We start from the raw sequence: 25890 nt of genomic DNA on the forward strand, positions 1-25890 counted from the left end.
ATATTATTCTGTCCATCTAGCAGGCTTTAATAGAAATCAACACCAGATTTTCGTACATTAGGGAATAAGATGTCAGTCTTCTGCTGGGAAATCATATGAAGCAAGAGCCCTTGGTGGACAGGCAGTTAAATGTGTGCAAAGCATTAATTGGAAAGAGAATGCTGTTAGAGCTGTGTGCTCCCTTTCTAATGGAGTCATTCTGTAGACAATTTAGGTAGTGTGACACGTATGTACCAACTGACTAATTTATCATATATGCAGAGTAACTTTGCTGATTAAAGAAATAATACATGTGTAATGACAGGCAGTTTTCAGTCATCCCTTGTTGTGATATAGCTCAACAACTTTTGCTGTAAACAAAAGAGATGTGTTATCAATTAATCAATTAATATTATGCTACCTTTCTACCTAACATCAACCAAGAAGGTTGCAAGTAAATAAAATAAAATTCAACAAAAACAATATATGTACACGTGTACGTGTGTGTATGTAAGAAAGCAATCTTCCTATATAATAAAAATGTAAGCCCTCGCACCATCATGATGTCACACGCTGTGATAGTGGGAGCGCGGCAGCAAAGACCGCTGTGCAAGCTATTTGCCGGCAGCAGAAATTGTGGAAGGTGCACAGGCGGTGGAGCGCACGCTGCCGAGGCTGCCATATGCTCCAACTGCTACTCTTTAAAGGTCCCATAAGGGCCACAAGAGGAAGTGCCGCACAGGATAATGTACCACATTTACTCACGCACACTTGGAAATGAGCAAGTTGGAAGTGAGCTATGTTTCATCCCTGCGACTGAGCTCTCTCCTCTTGGGCAGCTAGATAGGCTGCCTGTCCTGGTTATTCCTGGTAGCTGAGGTGACCGAAGCAACCGTTATGTTAACCGTCCACTGTTCCAGGCCTAGTACAGCTATGTGGGTACTTATGACCTGTATAACAGTTTCCCCCATTGACAGGGCTGGTGCCACCATGAGGTAAATTGCGGCAATTGTCTCAGCAGTGGTAGATCAGGGCATTTAGACTCCCACTTTCTTGCCTCATTGCCACCCTCCATCCTGTGAGGCTCCAGCTGGACTTTCCACCGTCTCTTCCCCTCTACCTTACCCTGACGAAGGGAGTCCTTACTTTGTAACATTACAGTTTTAATTAATTTTTAAATAGAATGTCTAGCCACAACAGCAAAGCTGCAGTGAGGCAAATACTTCCCAGTCATCTCAGACAAAATGGCTCTCTCTGATGAAGGATCCTCTTCCTCAGAAGGAGGCAGAGAGGAGGGGGAGAGCCCACCAGTGCTGCTGCCACTAATGCAGTGGTGAAACTAACAATATGCAGGGGAGAGGAAGAGGAGGAAGGAGCAGAGCCCCACCTCAGGTGGCCCAATGTCTTTTGCCAACCCTTGTCCCTGGATTTTAAATGTAAGTGACCATGTCAGGAGACAGCTAAAGCTAGAAATATCAAGAATGATCAGCAATAATGTTACGTTTTTAAATACTGTATCCCATCTTTCTGCTATCAAGACTTCAAGGACGCTAACAACGCTTGATGCTTCAGAACAATTCAACCGTTAGCTCAGTAATCTCTGCATAAGTCAGTACTATAATCACCCCAATACGGCGGATGGCGGTATGGGTAGAGTGTGAGGCTGAAACAGGGCTGGCCCTGCAGTGCAGCAGGTGATGCAACTTGCTTCAGGTGACACCACACAAGCAAGACATGGCCTCTGAATGGGGTAGCAAGACTTTCAAGTGTTGGCCCTAGCAGCAGAGGAGGGTGGGGAAGACTAGCATTTTGGCTCCACTTTAGGCTAGCACTGGCTGAAAAAGAGTGTCTTCCCTAAAACCACCTTATAAATGTATGGGAAGATTTGAAACAGAGCTTTCCTGTCTCAGAGACCATTTCCTGAGACACTAAGCTATAAGAGTTCTACTGATCATAATTATATAGATGAACAGAAAGAAATAAGTCACTTAAGTGATCCATGCCAGCAAGGCATCCCCATAGCATCCAGGTACAAAAAAAAGGCATGGCTTAATTTAACAAGAGTTGTTTATAGATGTTAGACTTCCAGTGTTAAAGAGTCCCCAGTGTCTTTCACACAGCTGTTTAGCACAAGGCTCCTGATGCCTTCCCACTCCAAATCACTCCCCTCTGAAGCTGCTTTTTACCCTAAGAAAAGCATTTCCTGAGGTGTTTCAGTTCTTTCATTTGAAATAAAAGCTCATTTTTTAAAATGTCTCTAGCATATATCACTTCAGGCTACAGGTGGAAAGATTAGAATGCTCTCCATAATAGGGATGGGGGAGAATATCCGACAAAATCGAACCTGGTACTGGATCCTGACTGAATTCAGTATCCCTTCAGAGTGGCACTGATCGGCAGGTCATGGCTGTAATCAGCACATTTTGCGGCTATGACTGCAATCAGCAAGATTCCCCCCCCCCCGAAATCCTCTCCCTATTTTATGTAATTTTTTTCATAATTAAGATGTGACCACAGGATTTCCATTTGTCCATTATATATTATGAAAAAAATTAATTAATATCACAATATAATGTAAAAAAATTGACTATATATGTCTTCAACGTTAATTGCCAAAGCATCCTGCAATGTCATGTTTTTCAGGCAAGATTATCTCAGAGCATTATGAATCTCTTCTGTGGGAAACATTACGATGAGACTGACCCACGCTAGCTGCCTCACCCTGCCCCATCCCTCTTTCGTTGCTGCTGTCCTGAGCTAACCAAGGGATGTTTCTCTCTTCCTCTCACTGTCTCTCTGTGCTAAATGTGTGTGTGTGTGTGTGTGTGTCACTGTGTGACTTACAGTGACAGACAGTGTCTGTGGCACGGTGGGATGCCACCGTCGTCTGCCTGCCTGCACCACAATGTTTTTCTCCACTGCCAAAAAACCACGTGGAATGCTGTCATTTACATAAGAATCCATGCAAACAATTGCGTAAATTTTGCAATATGGAAAAAAAACCCTGCAGATCAAATCACCCAAAAATGCGTGCAGCAGATCGAATCGGCAAGCACCAGACAAAGCGGAAACAAAAAAGGACGTAATGGTAAAGAAACAATGGACCATCGGAATCCATGCGGATCAGCACCATGCAGTGAACCCCATCCCTACTCCAAGAATTAAACTGCCTGCACTCAGAAAACTAGCATGTCTAAGGGTAGGGATATATTGTCTGGGCGTATCCACATGGGATCATTTCTTTGTAGCAAATACGCTGCTTTTACCATCATAACAGATTTTCAAGGTCCACACTTCATGCTCAATGGTAGCTTCAAATCCTTGTTTACTATTCACACAAACAGGCATTCCTCTGGAAAGGATTAGTGTCCCTGTTTCCTTGTGGCCCCACCCTCTAATTTTATATTTTTACTCCCTCCACTTATTGGACATGTGCAAATATACTATGCGGTATTTCCACTCCTTCCTGTCCCCACTGCTTCCTGAAGTTTGGCAGTTGAAAAGAAAATAACTCACAGGAACCTTCCTTCTCCACTACCCCTTGCTTTTTCTGAGTTAATTTTCCCCAGGTGGACAAACAAATCAATATAATATTGCTATTGTAAATAAAATATCAATATCGATATTTTGAGAAAATGTCAGTATTGATATTTTCTCAAAATATTGATATTAGTATCAATATTTTTGAGGTGACTTTTTTTTAAAAAATCCACTTTAGATTTTTTAGGGGAAAAAATTGGAAACCAGGCAAAAATAGAGGATATGAGAAAGAATGATAAAATCCAATGGCAATTCCCATTGCTAGTTACAAGGAGTGAAGGAAGTTTACTCAGGGAGAAAGGGAGGAAAGAAGGGAGGGCTGCAGCAAACTGTGAAGTGGGGAGGACAGAGCAGTTGGAAGTTGCTAGATAAATCACCGGAAACAAAATGGAATTCATGGGAGAGCTAGTGGGTGGAGAAAGGGGAGTAGCTGGAAGTGAAGATTCACCAGCCTACTAAAAAGCATTGACACAAACCATCTGCAAAGATGTGTGGAGCAGGGCAGAGCCCTATTAGCCTAAACTTTTCGTATTATCAGCAGATTCGGATAGTATGGATTTACAGGGGGGAAACTGCGTGATAGCTTCTGTTTGCCAGTAATGTCTGTGAAACACATGAATTAGAAGGAGATGTGAGTAGCACCAAACACACAGTAAACCACCGTGTAGATGAGCCCACTGTTCTGCTGGTTCCGGTGGGTCTCCACCTCTCTTTTCTGATCAAACTCCACCCCTTTTTACTGTAAAACCTGGTGGGATCAGTTTGAGTTTTGTTTGAATTTGCTTCAAAGAGTTTTCACAGCTGATAGGCAGGTCAACCAGTTTCCGCTCCAGGTGGGCCAATGGAAATGCTTTGCTGTCAGCATCTAGTGTGCTCACCCCCACTGTGCTATCTAGTGAGACTTTGTTAATGGAGAACATTCAAAAATGTAAACATCCGCACCCCCTAGTTGCAACCAGGATAAGCTTTGCTGCTTGATCCTGCTAAACATATCCTTAAGTCATTCTTGTTCCATCAGGGTTTTGGATGTCAAGTTATTTTCCGTAAGAGAACATCTGGGGATTTTTTTATTTGTTTGTTTTGCGGGGGTGTTAATTAGGCTTGTTGTTTTTAGATGGTATTTTTCATTTTAGCATAACTTGTTAGTTAGTTGCCTTGATTACAGGAAGGTCAGGTTACAGATACATAACTAATGTATGGTTTCTTTCCAATTAAACACATTTATGAATGGTATGTTAAGATTATCAGCCTAATATTAGCAGATTCTCACTTGCTCAGGTTCTGCATATGTTAGCAATCTATGGGTTTACAAGGGGGGGGAGGAGGAAACTGTGCCAAAATAGGGAGCCTACCAATTTATTTCCAGCATAAATTCTTAAAACACAAAAAGTAGCATGATTTGACAACTTACATCAGAGAAAATAATTCAGGTTTCATAGCACAAATGCTATGATGATACAACAGATATAAGATATACACCTATATGTACAATTAAGGCCGAGCATGTATTTTTTTTATTTGAAAATTGCTATATCTTTCATATGCACTTATATTTCAGCATTAGCAATTGGCAGAAAAACAGTACTAGGCAGCTTCTCTCTCTCCATTTTTGCATGCAAATGGAATTCCCATTTCTGTTTTATGTTGTTTTAGAGAAAGTGGCTGGGAATTAATTAATTCATAATTGTACTGATTATAAAAGTTAATTGTCATTTTAATGAAACCACCAACTGCACAACTGATGGGCAATTGCAGCATTAAAATCAGCCACTAACAAAGCCCATTCAGTTCAGCAACATAATGGAAACACTTATAGCAACAAGAAAATTCACAATTAGAATTTATTAACAAGGTCAAAATAGTCATTAATGTCTGTATATGTGATGTGAATATGAAGAAACCCTGCTTTTTCAAGAAATACCCTTTAAATTACCCTTCTGGATAACACTGGATTTGTACTACAGCTCTGTAGCCACCCTTCCTCATTAGGTGGGGAGCCACATTTCTAGGAGGGCATTTGTGAGGAGAGGCACATAGTGCCAGCCAATCCCCGCCCTCACTGGTGGAGAGGACATGAGAACCAGGCCAGGGGAAAGGCAGTGACCTTCCCCATCACTCCTTTTTTATCCAGACAGCATGTTAATTTACATGAATGAAGTTGAATCTGTTGAATTGTCTCTCCCTTTTTTTGAGAGAGATTCCCAGGAACATCAGACTCAAAAGCTTGACTTTGGCTATAGCTACAGTCTCTTTCACCTGTGGTCTGTCTCCATGTTCTGATTCTTCATGAACTGAATTACATTGGTAATAACAGTAAGCTCCAGAGCTTAGCTTTGATGCTGCATTAGATATCTCAATTTTAGATTCCTCCCAAAAAACAAACTTGTTCACACTATAAATTTAGGAAAGGACAGAGAGAAAACACATTCTTAGGGTATGCTTGTTAAGACCTCCTTGAGAGTGCCTTCAAGTCTTGTTTCTGACCTTTAGATTTTCCTTCCTGTTGGACAATCAAGGGAAAACTTTTTAACTGGTGGCTATATTAAGGACTAACTAAGCAATTGGAAATAAACTGAAAAGGAATTTAATTTTTTTTTTACTGATTGCTGGGTTGATTTTTCTGTGCAGAACCACTGAGAAGGCCTCATGCTGAGCTGCACACATTGGGGAAATCAAGAATTAGGTCTGAGTTACAGCCTTGGTGGCTAGCCAACTAGCTAGCTAACTGTAGTGTATACAACAATATTAATATTCCTCTAGGGCTGTTTCCATCCTTTGCCATCAAGTACTCAAGAAACAGAAGAAAACAATAGCTACTATGATTGTGTGTATAGTGAATGCTTTTTAAAGCATAACATAGGGTGGCCATTTTTTCAGATCACTTTATCTCTTTGTTTCACGCTTTAGAAATAAGCACCCAGTCCTACTGTACTCATAATAACAACCACAGAATAAACAAACTCTTGCTTCTTACTGCAGGCAAACAAAAATGCTTCTTTCTGCTGGCTGGGTAGGCAGCTCAACTGAAACTGAAAAGCAGAGCAAAGGAAAATCCAAGGGATGGAGTCTAACTCTAGACCATAATACAAAGTTTTAATATTTACCTCTTCAAGGGTCATGTTACTATACAGGCTGTGTGTTTTTTCAGGATCATTTAAGTAATTATAGAGTGATTGTGATCATGAAAAATCCACCCTCAGTCAGGGAGAGTCTTGAGTGAGCAGACTTTTGGAGGCTCTCTCAGATGAGGCTTTTGTTGTGCACTCACCCTGCCTTATTCCCTGAATTTTTCAGATGGTCCTATTCTTAATTTGCTCCTGTTCTTAAAATATTAAACAGAGGTTGTCATTCACTGTCATGTCACAAATGAAAAAGAAGACAATTTACCCAAATTTTCCTGGAAGGGAAAAGCACAGCTCTAGGGGATGATGTTACCATTTACACCACCCAGATACATAATAAGGAAAGGAAGGACAACCCTTGGGATTAGGGACTGTGCTGGGGGATCCAAATAGACATTTTCTTGCAAGTATATTGAGCCTATGGGCAGCCAGTTGCTAGTCTGCTGATGTACAAACCTATGTGCTTGGCTTACCCATCTTTGTTATGTACAGGCCAAAGAGGTAAAGAAAAGGAAAATCCCACAGCCAAGCCATACAGATGGGGTTGTATTCAACGTAGCACCAAGTAGTTCCATCAGCACAAGGATTTCTGTTTGTACAAGAGAACTTTCCTCCCTCTGTTTCTCCAGTGCACCCCCTAAATCTGTTCTATGGATTCCCCTGACCCTCCAGAGCAGTTTTTGGAGGGCACAGGTCATGCATAGGGGGAGGGGAAAGTCTCATTGCACCAGCTGTAATCTTTGCGCTGATAAGACAGGTTAGTCGAATACCGCCCTTCTATTTTAAACAAATATTGATACTCCCCTCCGTTCCTTCAAAAGCCAAACTATTTAGCCTTGCTATGTTTCCTTTACCACCAAATATAGTTCCAAATGATAACACATCCTCCAAGGGCCATTCACGTTATTTGTCCTCTAAGGATGGCACAGAGAGCACAGCTCAGTGGGGGTAATGGAACTCTCCCCTTCTCTTACATAGCAGCCCCCTAGACAGGGCCAGCCTTGCTATTTAGCCGAGTAAGATGGCCAGCTCAGGCAGCTGATTTTGGAGGCCATAAATAGCAGCCAACTAAAGTACTGAATTTACTTTTACTGTATCTTTACTCCCAGGGAAAGTGCCTAAATAACTTGGCTGGCCTTAAGTCTTATGCACCTTGACTGTGGGCGTGGGTGGGTGAAGTTGTTGCTCTGCCTTAGGCAGCGAAACATCTTGGGCCAGCCTGTGCTGTGCTGCAAAGACATCTTTAGGCACCAAAATCTGCATTACTCCACATGTGAGAGAAGTGGAGGAAGAGAGCAGTTCCCCTTCACACCTCCTTGACTCATCAAGGGATATGCAGAAAGCTCCTGGATGGACTGTGATCAGGTCATCTCAGGATGATTAGAACATCTGAAGTCTGTGAAACATTCCTGGCTCTTCATGCTCCTGGCTGAGAGTCAAATCTCATGGAACCAATGCAGGCTCCTCTCCTTTGAAACATGAGTTGCTCTGTTTTAGGTTTCCTGTTAAGTAACGTATTAGCTAGTCAGTTATTTTCTTTTAAAAAGCATCTTCCCATTTCTGAATAGCTCTCTGTCTGGGTTTTTAAATAAAAATACTCTGAACTGAGTCCCTGGAGTTGATTCCTGCCTCTTTGCATAGCTTGGATAGAGATATGAAGGCCTGGAAAAAATGGGGGGGGATTGCTGATTCCCCCCCCTTTTTTATATACTGGGCCTTCATATCTCTAGTCTTATCAATCCACTTTGACTACTTGGTATACAAACATTAGCAAAGTTTCACAGTTTTGAAACAAAGTCCTGCAATAAGACCTGTTGTTCTCTGTAAGTGTAAACTGTAAGTCTGAAATGCCCATGTGTTTACCAACAGTGATGACAGGAGCAGTACTCTGGCATAAGTAACAAAGAGTGGCTGGCAGTCTGTCCTACCTTGCAGAAAGGTGAGTTCATTTGTTACAGAGCTGTATATTGACCTCCTGTTCCCTCCAATGTAGCTTTGTACTGCTCATATGTAGACCCATGCAATGGCCTGGCAGCCTCTGCTGTACTTCACTGGATTGGGCCCCATGTCTTAAAGAAATCACGTTTGTCTCCAATTTTTTTTTAAAAAGAGCAAAGTTTTTTTTTTAAAAAAAGAGCAAATTAACAATCTACCAAACATGTTCACTTTAACCGATCTCATATATTATGGAAGTGTTTGGTCTTCAATTATTTTCAGCAACTTTGGCATATCTGACATAATATAAACCAGGAAATGTGCCCTAAATTTGCACCATGTTCAAGATTTAATAACCAAATGCTGATAGAGCTTAGGCTGAAATAATAGACATGCCAGTACAATTTAAAATTATCATTAATATTCATCCCAGAAATTTAGGCATTTGAGAGTCACAATCATTGACAAAATTGCTGCTGATCACCTGAATTTTTGATTTATTAAACCTAGTTAGTAGATGCAAGACAGATGTCGCTATTAATACTATTATAAAGTAGAATTCTTACTAATAATGACATTCTGTGCAACATGGAGCAAGTTAAAATTTACCTGTAACACAATGTTTTGTTCCCCATTGAGCATTCAATATGTCACAAAAATACTGAATCCAAAGTCTCCCAGCCTTAATGGTATATCACATATTAATCAATTTGTATAAACACACACACACACACACACATCTAACCAAGGGTTGTATGAGTGCTGAAACAGGCTTTCGCATGCATATCGCTAGTTGGATCAGTAATCCCATATACTGATTGATGCTATGCATACAATTATCTAGCTTGTTCTAGCAGCTGGAGCCATGCACATGCCCCCCCTTTTAAAGGTGTGCTGGATCTAGTCACCCCTCCCCACTTCCCTCTTCCTATCAAGCAGCTGATGTGTTAGATTTCAACTACTTGACTGAAACACTGGCTCCTCTACATATTCTCTATTGGGCTAGTATGTAACTCTACTGCTAACCTTTCTAAACTTCCATGAAAACTGGGGGTTACAACAGCAATGATCTTGCCTTGTGTTCCTGGCTGGAGATATGGGAAAGGAAGCCTATAATGGGCATCATCATCATCATCATTATTATATTGATCACATTTATATCCCACCCTTCCTCCCAGTAGGAGCCCAGGAAAGCAAACAAAAACAGAAAAACATTCACATCATAAAAATAGACATTAAAATATATGAAAACAAAACATCTTTAAAAGCACCTTTTTAAAAAAAGCTTTAAAACATATTTAAAAGAAATTCCAACACAGACGCAGACTGGGATAAGGTCTCTACTGAAAAGGCTTGTTGAAAGAGGAAGGTTTTCAGTAGGCGCCAAAAAGATAACAGAGATGGTTCCTGTCTATTATTTAAGGGGAGGTGAGCATGCCAAATTCGAGTCTGGATTGATGCAGCAGATGACATGAAAGCATAACAGGGAGGACCAGATGGGGAAACTGTTCACTGACTTATTTTTCTTCATGCATTCAAAGGTAAAGCTCCATTTCCTCAGGTTCAGCTCAGATGCAGCCTTCTTTCCCATCACACTAATTTTTCCCAAGTCTTGATATGTTTGTTTTGGATTACATCGGCTTCCAAATGAAAGCCCAACTTTCACCGTGATCAGCTGCATTCATGTGCCTGCAGTTAAACCTACTTACAATAAAATAAGCTGTTCTAATTCAGCAAGTAACCACCTCCTTGCAAGGATCTGACAGTGCTTGCATTCAATTCAGAAGTGAGATCTACCCAGAGCAAGAGAAATATTGTCCCTTGAAAAATGTAACAGATGAAAACAGTGTACCTCCTAGGCAGAGCTCTCAAATACCATCACCAAAATATCTGTAACTGACTTGTAGGCTCACCCAGCCAACCCCACCCTGCAGATGCCATGGCTGCTGTTGGAAGGGTGGAAAAGACTAGGATCGAGTTATTAGTCTCATGCCCATTCATTTTGATCAGCTCAAGAAGGGGATGAGGACTATGTTCTTTCTGACATTATTTATGATGGGTTTAGCAAGTATCAATGGACAGAAGAGGTGAAACAGCAGATCTGATCCATTTTTATGTGTTTTACTGTATTTCTGTTGTTTTAGTGATTAACTGTCTGGAGTATCCATTAGGAAAGAAAGTTAGGATAGATATAGAACAAACCAATGAATAAATTAAATAACAAAACCATATTCAGATGGTTTCAGGACTCCTAGAGCTACTAGCTGCAATAACGCAATTGGAATGCTCTGTTGAGCAGTACAAACAGTTAAATACAGACTTCAAATAAGAAGTGTAGAAAGTAGTGCCAAGCCAAAATGGGGCATTTATTTAACATTTTCATCCCCTGTAAAATGTGCTTCTCTTTCAGATTTATTTTGGCACCTTTTTGTGTAAGATTTCAAACTGTAAGGGGATGGATGGGAAGAAGTAGAGAGAATTGATCTCTGTTGTTGGAGCATCCAGGCCAACCATCCTTTACCATAGTTGAGTAGAGGGGACAGAATTTAGATGGCAAGAGCATCCCTATCAGTATTCTGCCCAGTATCCATAACTACCTGTGACACAAGTTGAATTGCAGTCTTTCTACAATAGGCTCATGGGTAATTCAACAGCCAGCAGAGTGTAGCAAGAGAAGGAATGTTGGTCCAGTTGCCTGGGCCACAGGGATGAATTCTCTCCTAATCAGAGAGAGAGATTGCTCTCACTTCGTAATAATGAGACATAGTTTGATCGATTCTCTGCGGTATGTCTGCATGTATGCGGTAGTGGCCAGCATGGCTGTGCAGGTGGGGCTACATTGCTCTCCCAGCTTCCCAGCTCTGTGTGTCACTGCTGGTTACCAAGAGGGAGAGGGACAAGGCTGTGGGGAGCTCAGTATGGTGGGGTGCATGGTACAGTGCAGCGATGAAGCCAATCTGATACTCCCAGAGCTACACCTGCAGCACACTGAACTTCCCACTGTCTTGTCCTCCCCCTATGATAAGTGGTAGTGATGCACAGTGGAGACCAATGCAGCCCCATCTGGACAGTCCCGTCAGCCATTACTACATGCATGCAGATACTAGCAGCCTCATATCTGGTGCACCAAAAAGAGAAACAAACAAACAAAATCAGTGAGTTTTGGAGTCAATAGTTAAAATCAATGCAGTTTTAAAAGGGTCAGTCTGTCATCTTAATTGAAAATGATGTCCAGTTGTATCCAAACATATCCAAAAACCTGCTCTTTGATCTCAGGAACCAGCATCATGCAAAATTTGGTTACGATATCTCAAGAGGCATATGAATGCATAGAAAACAGACTGTCAAACAACTTCCAAAATATATTTGTTGTTGTTATATCCCTTCAAGTTGATAGTAGATATAATATACATAAGATCACCATAATTACTGCATGGCCTCTAATTGGGTGGGATCGTGCAATGAAAAACTCCTTAAATCCCCCCCTCCCGCTGCCGCCATTCAGTCACACACACACACAGGAAACTTTCACACCTTTACCAAAATTCAGCTCAGCACTACTAAGAACCATTTTCACAATCTGTTCCTGCTTTCCTTGTCCCTTCTCCAATTTCTCACTTGCATACAAAGTAGTGGGTTCAGCAGGGGACACTATCTTTGTATCCACTAATGGCAAGTTGTCTTACTTCATTCCAGATTGCTTATAGAACTCTGTAAGAGGTGGAAGCCAGTCCTGCTGGTATGACCTTGAGGGATATTCACTGAATGCAAACAGCCTTAAGAGAAACCTACCAAGGGTTTTGCTTCCTTGTGTGTGATCCCAATCTAGGGAGAAAAAAAAACATAATTGCAAGGCTTTGCCACACATCACAGCCTAAATCATTTGTTATGACACTTACAGATTTCATAAAAAGGAAAAAAATGCTAATTTTAATGCCTGTTCGAGTGCCAAAATAATAAAGTCAACTCCCTGCGGTTATAACTGATTTGCAGCATAACACAGCTTCAATCTTTTCCAGCAATCAGTTTTGCTTGAAACCTTCACAAGATTGACACTGATTCTTTAAAAAGGCAACGTAATGTTTAGGAATTCCTGGCATTTTACTGCTTATTAATTTAATTAGCTGATTCAGCTGGGTACATTTTTTAAATCAAGGGTTGTACACAATCACCCTCCCATGCCCTGAAAAGTACAGGATATTTATAAAGTGCAGCAGATCAAACAAGAGAGAAAGAGTTAAATGTAGTTAAGGGTATAAAACCAAAGAATGATAATGCAGTATTCAACACTTTCCCACAGCACAGATATTGCTCACAATGCTGCCTTTAAGGGGGAAAAGAGCCTGTCATAAAGTTAAACTTGCCTTTTTATTAAGCTACAGAAAAGATGTATCTTCATACACTCAAACAAAGCAAGCAGAGCAGCTCTTTTATGCAGTTACCATACCATATTTTAGTATCCGCCCCAAATTAAAAACCCAGAATGAAGGGGTGCTTTGACACAGAATGTTTTACTGCTTGAGCGAGTGCGTGTGTGTATCTCAAGGCTGGCTCGTGTGTTGGAAATGGGGAAAAGATTCCAATTCCCACAACAGCCTAATTTTCCATCTCACTTGTGGTTCTGCTGGAAAAGCCTCCATAGTGAGTGAGCTGGCCTGGCAACCAAGAGGTCTTCTGTATCTTTAAAAGTTGTGCAGGAGGAAGGGAGAATTCCACCTTGTGGTTTTTTCCATTACAGTGTTGCAAGAACACCTGCACTTGGCTGACTTTCTCTTCTCCTAAAGATACAGGATCAGTCTCAGGCCCTGAGCCTGGCAACCCTAGCCCTTTACACCCAGGAGACACGAGCGGGGATTTGAACTCACAGACTCTGGACTCCCAGCCAGGCTCTCCTCCCTACTGTGGTATCCTGTAAGGTAGCAAAATTTCATTATGACTTAAGAAAGGTTTATGTTTCTGGATTGTATTTTTATGTGATAGCCCATTCTAACTGGCTGCTTAAGCTTTTTATGGTGTAATCAAGATGGCTGAAGCCGTCGTTTTTAACTTTTTTATTTTTTTCTAATTTAAACTATAACGTGTGAACGTGTTTGATTTTAAAATTTAAAACTGTATTGGAAAGCTAATGAACTCTCTTACAAATAACTAATTGTAATAATAACCTTATCCATTACTCTTTTCATAGTACAAACCATGGTGGAGTATAAATATTTTTAAATAAAAAAATAAAATAAAAGTGCTCCAGTGGTTACCAGTTTGTTTCCAGGCACAAATTAGTATTTTTGATTATTCAAAACAAACAAAATTACCAGTGAGCTGTGTCAATGGTCAAGCATCGAGGATCACATTTACCAAAAAATGGTTAGATGGCTCAACATTGGTGTGCTGAAATAGGAGAAGTTCCTGAGGTACTTTTTTGTTCCAAAACAGTAATCATGACATGACATATCTGCTTGTTGTGTAACATGTCTCAAAAGCCAGGAAGTGTCCATATTTTATTCAGACTGTTGTCTGTGATCCCAAATGAAGAAGTGTTTTTGTGTGTTTTTTAAAGGAATGAATCCACATGCATTATTGCCACTGGAGCTAGGGGTTCCCTGTAGGCAATGGACTGGTGCTGTTTGGGAATTCAATGGCGTAATGCAGAAGCAGTAAAGAATAGTTTTTTGTGTGCTACATTCTCTTCCCTCAACAGATGGCTGGTTAAACTCTGCACACATGGGAAATCAGTTTTAGATTTCCACTCAGGCCTCAGAAAATAAACTGCAACACCAAAGCCTCAGGAAAAAAAGTAATTTCTCCCCTTACTTTCCTTTTTTCCCTGGCATCATTGATAAGCATTTTAGCGCTCTCGCTCTCTTGTGCAAGCACATGCACACCCATACACACCCATGTATGCAATTCCACTCTTGTAAGGCTATTTTTTTCTACCATGCAAAATCAGAAATAGCATGCTTAAAGGCAGCATCTCATCCACAGGGCACCTTCTGAAGTGCCACCCATATTTATTTTGTGCCTTTTTCCCCCTTTAACTAAAATTCTGTTGTAAGGCAATTCATATTCTGCAACAAGAAAAGCTTGTATAAATTGTGTAAATTAATTATACTTATGTATATTTCTTTATTTTGAAGAATTCCCAATTTTTATTATTTTGTGTAATTGGTTGTTATTCTACTACTCAACGGGGGATGAGGAGATACTCAGGGCCTTGTTGCTCTCTCCCCTCTGGCCCTTGGGATTTCAGCAGGCGTTGTGCAATAACATTCATTTATAATATGCAGCCACAAGGGACTCTCAGAAATTCAAACGTTGCACCTTTTGCCAAAAGCTATTTTCCCCTCCCCCATCAGCAAATCTAAAGAGCCTTGCCCAAAATGCAGTATTTCTGAAAGTGCCCACAGCAGAAAAAATCAAAATGTTTCATGGTACTAACTGGCCTTTTGCATCACAGATTTTTAAGGCAACTTACAAGAGGATACGATATAGGTGGGTTGTTTTTTTTTTAAAAAAACATCTAAACATAGTAAAATACTGCAAAATGTTTTTAACAACAATGCTAAAACAATAAATATTAAACAGCTATGCAGTAAGATTATATGTGTTAATTAAATGCAGTCCCAAGGGTCCAAGTTGTGAGTTCAGCTGTCTGATAATGTGAATGAGTCCATCACTGTGGTTTTGCCTAGAGAGTCATCTGAAAGGAATCACAGATCTGGCAAAATTGCACTGCAGCATAGTCCTATTCATGTCTGCTCAGAAGTATGTCCCACTGTATTAAATGGGACTTTCTCTCAGCTAAGTGGGTACAAGACTGCAGCCTTAATATTAGGTTGCTGGGGGTATTAAACACAATGGGATTTATGTCTGAGTAGGCATTCATAGGATTGTGCTGGTTTTGGCTGTTCTGCTGAATGGACAATTCTCTGCAGGAACAGAGCTTCAGATGAGTGTTCTGTAGGATGACTGGGGATATTTATGGGGATAACACAATTTGCAGTTTTGCAGAGAGAAAGATAGAAATGTTCAGGCTGGCATTAGGTAGAATTGGTCACCCTGTGCAGGGCTGGCTCCAGGAATGCCGGGGCCCTTGGGCATCAGCTTGCCCTGGGCCCTGGCGTGTGTCTGTGTGCGCATGCATGCACATGCCCCCCCATGTCCCCCCATGTCCCCCCCTGTCTGCTGTCTTTTACCATTGCCCTTAACGAAGATGGTGGCTGTGGTTTCCCTAAGGGGATGAAGCCTCCGCCACCATCTTTGTTGATGGCACGTGTGTGTGTTACACGTGCACATCTCTGCTATCAACTAAGAGGGCGGCAGGGGCTTCAGTATCTCAGGGAAACCGCGGCCGCCATCTTCGTTAAGGTCAATAGTAAAAGACAGCAGACAGGTAAGGGGGGGCGCAGATCGCGGAAGGGGAGCAGAGGGGCAGCTGAGGGGCCTCCTGTAGCTTCAGGGGCCGTCGGGCCAGTGCCCCACCTGGCCGCCCTTTAGAACCAGTCCTGACCCTGTGTGATGACCTATATCAGGAGAGAGATGGGGGAGTGTCTCCTGTTAATTCTCCTTGATATCTCAATGGCTTTTGATACCATCAACCATGGTATTCTACTGGAGCAGCTGTCCAAGTTGGGGATGTGCGGTACTGCTTTGCAATGATTCCTGTCTTATTTGGATGGTTGCCTTCAGAGGGCAATGTTTGGGGAATATTGTTTGGCCCAGTCAAATCTTCAGTGCAGGATTTCTCAAGGTTCAATCTTATCCCGCCATGCAATTTAACATCTAAATGAAACCGCTGAGTGGGCTCCTACTGGAAGGAAGGGCAGGATACAAATCAAATAATAAAATAAATAAATAAACAAATAAATAATCCAGACTTTTGGAGTACTTTGTCAGCAGTATGCTGATGACACACAGTTCTACTTCTTTACTTCTGCAGGTGTGGCTATGGATGTGCTAGACAGATGTCTTGCCTCGGTAATGGGTTGAATGAGAGCAGACAAAATGAAACTTAATCTAGATAAGACTGAGGCACTGTTAGTGGGTGGTTCCCTAGACCAGATGGATGGAATGTGGCCTGATCTGGATGGGGGTCACACCCCTTCTGAAGGATCAGGTATCTAGCTTGGGAGTATTATTGGATCAACTACTGTCCCTTGAGGCTCAAGTGGTCCCGGTGGTGAAGAGTGCCTTCCATCAGCTTCGTCTGGTGCCCCAGGTACACCCCTATCTGGACAGGGATAGCCTAACTTCTGTTGTCTATGCCTGGTAACCTCTAGGTTAGGCTACTGCAATGTGTTGTCCATGGGGCTGCCTTTGAAGACAGTTTGGAAACTGCAGCTGGTGCAAAATTTGGCGGCCAGATTGTTGACTGGGGTAGGTTGGTCTCAACATATAACACCAATTCAATATGATTGCTCTGGCTACCAGTTAGCTTCTGAGCTTAATTCAAAGTGTTTTTGACCAATAAAGCATTATGTAGCACAGGACCCCAATACTTCAAGGACAGCCTCTCCCACAGAAACCAACCTGGGCCCTGTAATAGTCTTCGAAGACCCTTCTTAGTGAGTCCTCTCCATGGGAGGTTTGGAGGGTGGCAACATGAGAAAGGGTCTTTTCAGTGTCCCCCCTCCCACAACTGTGGAACACTCTCTCCAGGGAGGCATGCCCGGTGCCATCTTTATCCATCTTTAGGTGCCAAGCAAAGGCCTTCCTCTACACCCAGGCCTTTGGGCCTTGGTGACCTCTTTTAGTGGGGTGGGACTAATATACCCACCCTTTATTTGTATTGACTGTTTGTTTTAATTTGGTTTTTAATTGTCTGAGGTGTTTTTAGGCTTTATAGATTCTGTGGTTTTTAATTAGTTATGTAAGTCACTTTGGGTAACATGGTGAAAAATGTGACCCTTAGATAGATAGATAGATAGATAGATAGATAGATAGATAGAAACTACGGGATGGGGTGCATCCTTAGAGTGCTACCCAAGGTGTTCTTTGGAGATCTACCACTTGCTGTAGGAGTGCCTCTTTGGCTCCAGTTATGTCCTTCTTTTATATTATAAATAAAGCAATTATTACAAAGTCACCATAAGTCTCCTGTGCATTCTCAAAGGAAACTAATCCAAGAGCCCTGTGCTTACAACCTCTCTCTCTCTCTCTCTCTCTCTCTAACACACACATAATTTGTTTCCCAGTTGTTTGCTTTTACTATTAGTGTGGCTTGTAGGGCCAAATGTCTCAGTTCAGAATGGATTGGTCCTGTTGTTGCAAAATAATGGCAATACAGAGGCACTCCACAATCAGCCAGGTGCTACAATTTTATCTCAGTTGCTTGATGAGTAGGACAGCTTCTTGAGGATGGCATTATTGCTGAAGATGAAGGCAGATGCTCAAGAAACTGTAAATCACTGCAATTTAAAACCTGCTAAAGCAATTAAGAGAGAAATATGACGTGTCTTTGCTTCCAGAAGTATAATGGGTGTTTCCATTAAGGGAAAAAAAGAGGAAAAGAAAAGCTAAAGGGCTAGAAGACAAACCAGACCTATGACAGACTCCAAAGATATTGCAGTAATTCAATGAGTTTTGTTCCAACTCACATTTTTGAGAAATGGACAATAGAAAAATGTTTCACTTCATCCCCTTTACATGTGTTCTGAGTGTAGGGATGCTTGAAGAATGTGAGCTTTGTACATTCCTATATTAAGCATCAGGACCCACACCTCTTGGACTAAATAAATAAAACCAGTTGCCGGAAGCCTCAGGAGGGAAGAGTGTCCTCGCACTCGGGTCCTGCTTGTGGGCTTCCCCTAGGCACCTGGTTGGCCACTGTGAGAACAGGATGCTGGTCTAGATGGGCCACTGGCCTGATCCAGCAGGCTCTTCTTATGTTCTTATGCTCTTAACATTCAGATCAGAACTAACTGTCCAACAGATTTCACACTCCTGAATGCCGACATGTAGTTCTTGATAGTTTAAATATATGAAGCTAAATAAATTCCTGAGAGAAAGTGCGTGTTCAAATATGTATTTCAATACAGATTTTGATAGATTTTAAATGCAGAAATTGAATGGATTAGGTAAAAATGTGACATACACTGGAAATAAACAGATTAGTCCAGCCTTCAGCTAGAGTGCTGTGATTGACATTTCCTGCATAGTTGACCCATGATTCAACTTTCTATAGCACGCAAGTGATACTGTCCTCTTGAGAGATGTATAAGATCTGCGTCATATACGCATGCTATAAACCTGAACCACAGGGGTGGAAGCTTTATACATTTCTGGAGTGAGACAGGACCAACTGCAGAGCAGGAAGCAAACATGTCATGTTAAACACACATAAAAGGCTTCTAAGAACTTGACTCTAGCCATGTTTCTATTTATTTATTTAAACATTTCTAAACCTCTGTTTATCTAGACTGATCGCATGGCAAGGAACAATAACAACAACAATGAAATACAATAAAAGCAAAATATAATCCATTGTGAAATAACAGGAACTAAAAAGCAACAAACAAAAGCAAAAAGCACACAACAAATAAATGTAACCTCTTTAAAAAGCCTGGGTAAACAAGAAAGTCTTAACCTTGCACTGAAAAGACCGTACTGTTGATGCCAGTAGAGCTTCTCTAGGGGAGGTGTTCCAAAGTTGAGGCACAAGCACAGAAATAGCCCTTGGAAGAAAGTCCTCCTGACATTTATTGGATTGCAAGATGAAGCCTTCTTTAGGTGTCATTCTGATCTGGCGCTTCTAATGTGGGCTGTGTGTGTAGAGATGGGTATACTACTTCCACCCCCATCAAACTGTTTGAAGTGTGAAGCCTCCTGTACTCATGGAGGCTCCCTGAGTAAGTGAGATTCCTGGATATTCAGAGATCTAAAAAGTAGCCCCCTTGCTTCAGACCATTGCCCTTCAACTCACAGAGGGCAACCAGGATTGTAGTGAAGCTACATCCCCATGGCCCCCTCCCCTCCCTCACATGTTGTTTCCCAGTTTAGTAGAATGCCTAAAGAGGGCTTAAGTCAAGCAATACTCAAATAGTCCATTAGTCCAGATATTATATGACAAACAGAGCTTTTAAGGCTTTAGGTGGCTTAGGACCTACATGTATTAGAGAGTATGTCCTCCCCCATACTCCTGACAAGCTCTTAAATCAAACAAGAGTGCCTTCTTAAGCCCATCACACAAATCTCAGGTTACAACAAGTAAGATACAGTAGTCGTTTCCGCAGGAACAGTCATTTTCCTAAGGGAACGAGCAACCTCTAACAAAGGACTCTAGGTACCCTCACCAAACTATATCTCTTAGGATTCTTTGGGACAATCCATGACAGTGTCCTCCTTCTTTCGGCTGCTTCGGCTCATTTACTGTGGATGGGGCAGATTATAAATTACAAACAAAACAGAATGAAATCTGTACGGATGTCACTGTGGACAGAAACACTGATGGTATATCTATCTACTACTGCATGTACTGGAGGTTGGGCCCAAAGGGCAGTTTAGGGATTCTGCTTATGTACCGCCCACCCCACTGCACAGCAGATTCCCTGACCGAGGTGCTTGAGGTGGTCTCGGCTGTACGGGTGCTCTACCCTAACCTAGTGGTTTTGGGGGACTTCAGCGTACATGCCAAGACCGTCCTCACTGGAGCCCCTCGGAGTGGAATAGGGAGCTCACTAGGGCAGTAGACTGGGTGGCTCCAAAACGTCCTCTCCCTCTGAACAGAGCTCAGATAGCACCCTGGTACACACCACGGTTGCGGAGCCTGAGACAGGAGGTGAGACGACTAGAGCGCCAGTGGCGGAAATCCTGCTCTGAAGACGATCAGACACTGGTTAGAGCAGCAATAGCGGCCTACCAGGTGGCAACAAAGGCAACAAAGCAGGAATTCTTTGCTGCCTCTATTGCGTCTGCAGAGTGTTGTCCCAGGAGGTTGTTCCAAGTGGTCCGTAGCCTGGTCGGTCCAGTTGCTCAGGAACCCATGGAGCACTCTAAAGCCTCCTGTGACATATTTGGTAAACACTTTGCCGATAAAATCGAACGCCTGAAGAGCATGATTCCGTATGCCGTGGACACAGGAAGTGAGCCAGAGGCGGCCAGTTGCATTCCGGTCTGGTGGGATCGGTTTCAGCCTCTCCCTTCTGAGGAAGTGGACAAGGTGCTGTCTACTGTGAAGCCAACTACCTGTCTGTTGGATCCTTGCCCTTCATGGCTCATTATGAGCTGCAAAGAGAGGCTGAGCGAAGGGATCAGGGCAGTGGTAAATGCATCCTTGGAAGAGGGTGCAATGCCAACAGCCCTCAAGGAGGCAGTAATAAAACCCATCTTGAAAAACCCCTCCTTGGATCCCCAAGAGTTGAAGAACTTTCACCCAGTCTCTAATTTGCCATTTTTGGGCAAGGTCATTGAGCGCGTGGTGGCCAAACAGCTACAGACACACTTGGATGAAGCAGATTATCTAGATCCATTCCAATCGGGCTACAGGACTGGACATGGAACTGAAACAGCCTTGGTCACCCTGGTGAATGATATGAGGATATGTTGGATAGAGGAGAATATACCTTCCTCGTCCTCCTGGATCTCTCAGCGGCTTTTGATACCGTCGACCATGGTATCCTTTTAGATCGTCTGGGGGATTGGGAATTGGGGGCACTGTTTTACGATGGCTCCGTTCCTATCTCTCAGACAGACATCAATGGGTGGCATTGGGAGATGAGGTTTCAGACCCTTGGCCTCTCAATTGTGGAGTGCCACAGGGATCTATCCTCTCCCCCATGCTATTCAACATCTATGTAAAGCCACTGGGAGCCATCATCAGGAGATTTGGGCTGCAGTGTCACCAATATGCGGATGACACTCAGCTCTATCTCTCGTTCAGGTCCTCACCAGAGTTGGCTGTGGATACCATGTCCAAGTGCCTGGATTCCGTAAGTGAATGGATGGAAAGGAATAGGCTGAAACTGAACCCCGACAAGACCGAGGTGTTGCTCGTGGGAGATAAGAGAAGGTTGGGAGACATAGACCTGGTGTTTAATGGGGTAAGATTACCCCTGAAAGACCAGGTCCGCAGCCTTTTGGTCATTCTTGACTCCCAGCTGTCCATGGAGGCTCAGGTGTCGGCAGTGAGCCGGGCGGCTTGGTATCAATTACATCTGATATGGAGGCTGAAACCCTACCTTCCCGTTCATCTGCTCCCATGGGTGATACATGCCCTGGTCTCCTCTCGCTTAGACTACTGTAATGCGCTCTATGTGGGGTTACCCTTGAAGATGGTCTGGAAATTACAGCTGATACAAAATGCGGCGGCGTGCTTGATTAAGAACAGCCGTCGCCGTGATCATATCACCCCGGTGTTAGTAGATCTACACTGGTTACCAGTTGTCTACCGGGCCCAATTCAAGGTGTTGGTGTTGACCTATAAAGCCCTATACGGTTCTGGCCCAGTTTATCTGAAGGAGCACCTCCAGCATCACCAATTATGCTGCCTGACAAGATCAGCCACACAAGACCTTCTCTCGGTCCCATCAGCTAAAACAGCTAGGCTGGTGCGGACCAGAGAGAGGGCATTTTCGATTGTGGCCCCCACCCTCTGGAATTCCCTTCCTTTCGACCTTCGCGATACCCCCTCCCTGACAGGTTTCCACCGGGCCTTGAAGACCTGGCTATTCAGGCAGGCCTATGGGGTCTCCGGGGGTGGGTCAGTTTTTAATGTTGTTTAGTTTAATGCTGTTTAATTTTAATTTATTGTATTTTGGGTTTTATATTGTATTTTATTCTGGTAATGTACGTCGCCTAGAGTGGCCGTTCAGTTGGCCAGATAGGCAACTCACAAATAAATTTTTATTATTATTATTATTATTATTATTACTAATGTACATTGGCTTTGTGACATTGCTTCCCCTAACGGATCCTGCAGGTTGTAGTTTAGTGAGATGCTGAGCATTCTTTGAAAGATCCCCATTCCCCCCCATCCCATTGAACCATATTTCCCAGAGTACTCTTGGAAGAGGGAACCAGTTTAGAGATGCCTTGAGAAGCCTACAAATGAACAAAGACAAGTGCAACCCTGTAAATGTCTACTCAGAACTACACCCTGCTGAATTCAGTGAGGCTTACACCCAGGTAAGTCTGGACAGGGTTGCGCCCATGGGATCAGATAATTCTTCTCTCAGGAAACAGGGAAAGTCTCTCTTCCACTCAGTATTAAACTTACATCCTTGTATTTTGAGCTGCTTTATCTTTTCTTTCACATTGATCAGGATGTCTTCTCTTGGATACTATAAGCAGAGTGAATCCTTAGGTACATCATTATGCTCCACAACTTGGCTTGCTTCCATAGAAACAGAGATAACACTGTTCCACAGCAGAGTATTTTTTTCTCTTTTTTATGAAGAGGGAAAAAAACTAATGTAAATGGACAGCCTAAGGAAATACATAAAAGTGGATTTCACTGTTCATCTCGCTGAGCAAGAAGGGCCAAACAGCAGTTTCAAAAAACAGAGGAAGTAGATAAATCCTGGGTTGTTTGCACATTAAACTTCCTGCTAAAAACTAAGTTAGAATTTAACAGCAGAAGAGAAAAAGGAAAAAAGTTTCTTTTATGGGCTGTTGATCTTCAATATTTGCTGGCACAGCATCTTCAGATGCTATAGCAGAACGGCAAGCACTGGGAGGAAATGTATGGAAAACTTCCAATAGGTATGGCTATGCATAGTAGCCTCCACAATTTGTGACCCACCCAGCCAAGCACAGCCCACTAGTATGGTTGTCTAGCCTTATTGTTGCCTAGCTCTGACTATTCTCAACCCTTCTTCTCAAGGTCTCCATGCAAAGGAGTAAAATCTTGCAATGAGAGTTCAGAAGGGGGGGCAGATTATCTTCCTCAGGAGGAGCCATCCCTAATCTTCTTCACCACTGAAGAATGAGATAAGATTAGCAAAATGTTTGTTGTATGCACTCAAAGTCCAAGAAAGTTGTGCTTAGTAGTACTATGTGGCTTAAAACTTTTACAGTTGGTGCTGTCAGTGCCTCCTTGTCCATAAGACCCCATACTGCAAAACTGTACCTTCCAGAGCTTGGAAAAGTTACTTTTTTGAACTACAACTCCCATCAGCCCCAGCCAGCATGGCCACTGGATTGGGCTGATGGGAGTTGTAGTTCAAAAAAGTAACTTTTCCAAGCTCTGCTTCTGGCCCATTAAGGGTAACCCTGAGACACTACACCCAAAGTCTCCATCTCATCTCATAACTGGAAACTCTGTAGCCCTGGCAACCCTACCCACCAGCCATGTACTGTGGCCTGCCAGGTATTTTACATTCTCGTGGTCTGCAGTCTTTGGCAGACACCAAACCAAGAGGCGAGTGGCTAGATTTGATATGGAGGGTCAGAAGTGCAGGCATGAATCAGGATTTTAACTTGAAAAACCTTTCTGTTGGTTTTTCAGAGCATATATGTACAGGCATATTAGTTTCCTAAAAACTGGCCTGATTCAGTCTCTACCCAGATATTCACACTTGGAAGAAACAGGAAAAAGAGGAACAATATTACAATGGACGCTGAGTAAAGGTAGTTGGGAAACAGAGTTCTATGAGGAAGAAGGGAAGGAGTAGGTGTTGAAGGAAATTAGGAAGTGAGATACAAAATTGATATTTACTGAGACTGAATCTGTCCAAATTTTGACAAAAAGTTATCAGCAAATATGGAAAACTGAACAATGGCCCACAGACTGGAAGCATTCAATATACATCCCAATTCCAAAGAAAGGGGATCCCAGGGAATGCAGTAATTATCAAACTATTGCCTTAATATCCCATGCAAGTAAAGTAATGCTCAAGATTCTACAACAAAGGCTCTTGCCATATATGGAGCGAGAAATGCCAGAGGTCCAAGCTGGATTTAGAAAGGAAAGAGGTACCAGAGATCATATTGCAAACATACGTTGGATAATGGAACGGAGCAAGGAATTTCAGAAGAAAATCACCTTGTGCTTTATAGATGACAGCAAAGCTTTTGACTGTGTAGATCATGAAAAACTATGGAATGCTTTAAAAGAAATGGGGGTGCCACAGCATCTGAATGTCCTGATGCGCAACCTATACTCTGGACAAGAGGCTACTGTAAGGACAGAATACGGAGAAACCGATTGGTTCCCCATTGGAAAGGGTGTGAGACAGGGGTGTATTGTATCACCTTATTTGTTTAATCTGTACGCAGAACAATATAAAGGAATGGGATAAGAGAGGAAAGCTGTTATAGGAGGGAGAAGTGAATGTAAAAGGAGAAGGGAGGAGGAATGAAAGAAATGGGTTTTTTTGGGGTGCTGAATAAAGTACAAGTTGAGTGTGAAAGAAGAATGGGAGAAGAAATTAGAGGAGATGGGTAAAAATAACTTTGAGAGACATGGGGTAGGAAGGGAAAGCTATAATAGAAAAACACTTCAAATTTTATAGCATCTGGGTCAAAGATGAACTACTTAGTCACAAATCATTCAGTACTTGCCAACTGATTATGTCAAACACTGCCTTTCCTGGCCACGTTTTGTGACTGCCTTTGCCCCACATCACCATTTTGTTATTGTATCAGTAATTTTCAGAAGTCTCAAGTGTGTACCATGGGTAGAAAGTTTGAGAATCCCTGCCCTAGTTAATGTGTTCCCTGAGGTGCATTGTCCTTCCTACTAACTGTTTTCTCTCCTTACTATGCACAAAGAACTGTGGGACTGGTAATTCCTGAAAGAACATGTTACACAAGGAATCACATTTTTTTCTCTCAGACTAAAATAAACACACTGTCTCCATTCTAGAGAAGAGCCTGGGACAGCAACACATTATTCGGAATGTGGCTTCTTCTGCTCTAACACTACATCTGAGTGGCTCCAGCAAATCTCACAAGATCTGTACAACAGGATATGTATTTTACAGCTTGCAGGAAACAAGTTTCCAAAAATATATTCAAATATGGTCAATAATTTAGCGTAATTCCCACCCCCCATCGTAATGAGGTTTTCAGCTTGTTGGGGGGGGCAGTAAAGTGCAGTGGTGTAGTCGTCCAGGGTCTCAGGAGGTCTTAGACCCCTTACTTTTTTGGGAGCAGGGTCTCAGCCGGGCTCCTATGTCTCCAGCATCCTGTGAGCCAATAAGCATGAATGGGGAGAGTGTTAGCTACTAAGAAGAGTCCTGTAGCATGCTTCCTTGTCCTTTCCTGCTGATTGGAGCCAATCAGAGTGAAAGGAGGTGAGTCAGCCATTGAGAAGACTCTTCTCAGTAGCTAACACACTCCTCCTTCATGCTGATTGGCTTCTAGGCACATCTGTTGTGGTAGG

At 42.4% G+C, this 25890-nt stretch overlaps 1 protein-coding gene across 1 annotated transcript in view; it reads right to left on the bottom strand.

Moving 5' to 3' along the window:
• Positions 1-25890, bottom strand: part of LOC133386222 (protocadherin-9-like) — a 720712-nt gene that overhangs the window by 99968 nt on the left and 594854 nt on the right. The window contains exon 4 of the mRNA XM_061629963.1: positions 12369-12401. Coding sequence (XP_061485947.1) covers positions 12369-12401 — 33 coding nt within the window. The remainder of the gene's footprint in view (positions 1-12368; positions 12402-25890) is intronic.

The sequence above is a fragment of the Rhineura floridana genome, chromosome 5 (genome assembly GCF_030035675.1).
Source record: "Rhineura floridana isolate rRhiFlo1 chromosome 5, rRhiFlo1.hap2, whole genome shotgun sequence".
Lineage (NCBI taxonomy): Eukaryota > Metazoa > Chordata > Lepidosauria > Squamata > Rhineuridae > Rhineura > Rhineura floridana.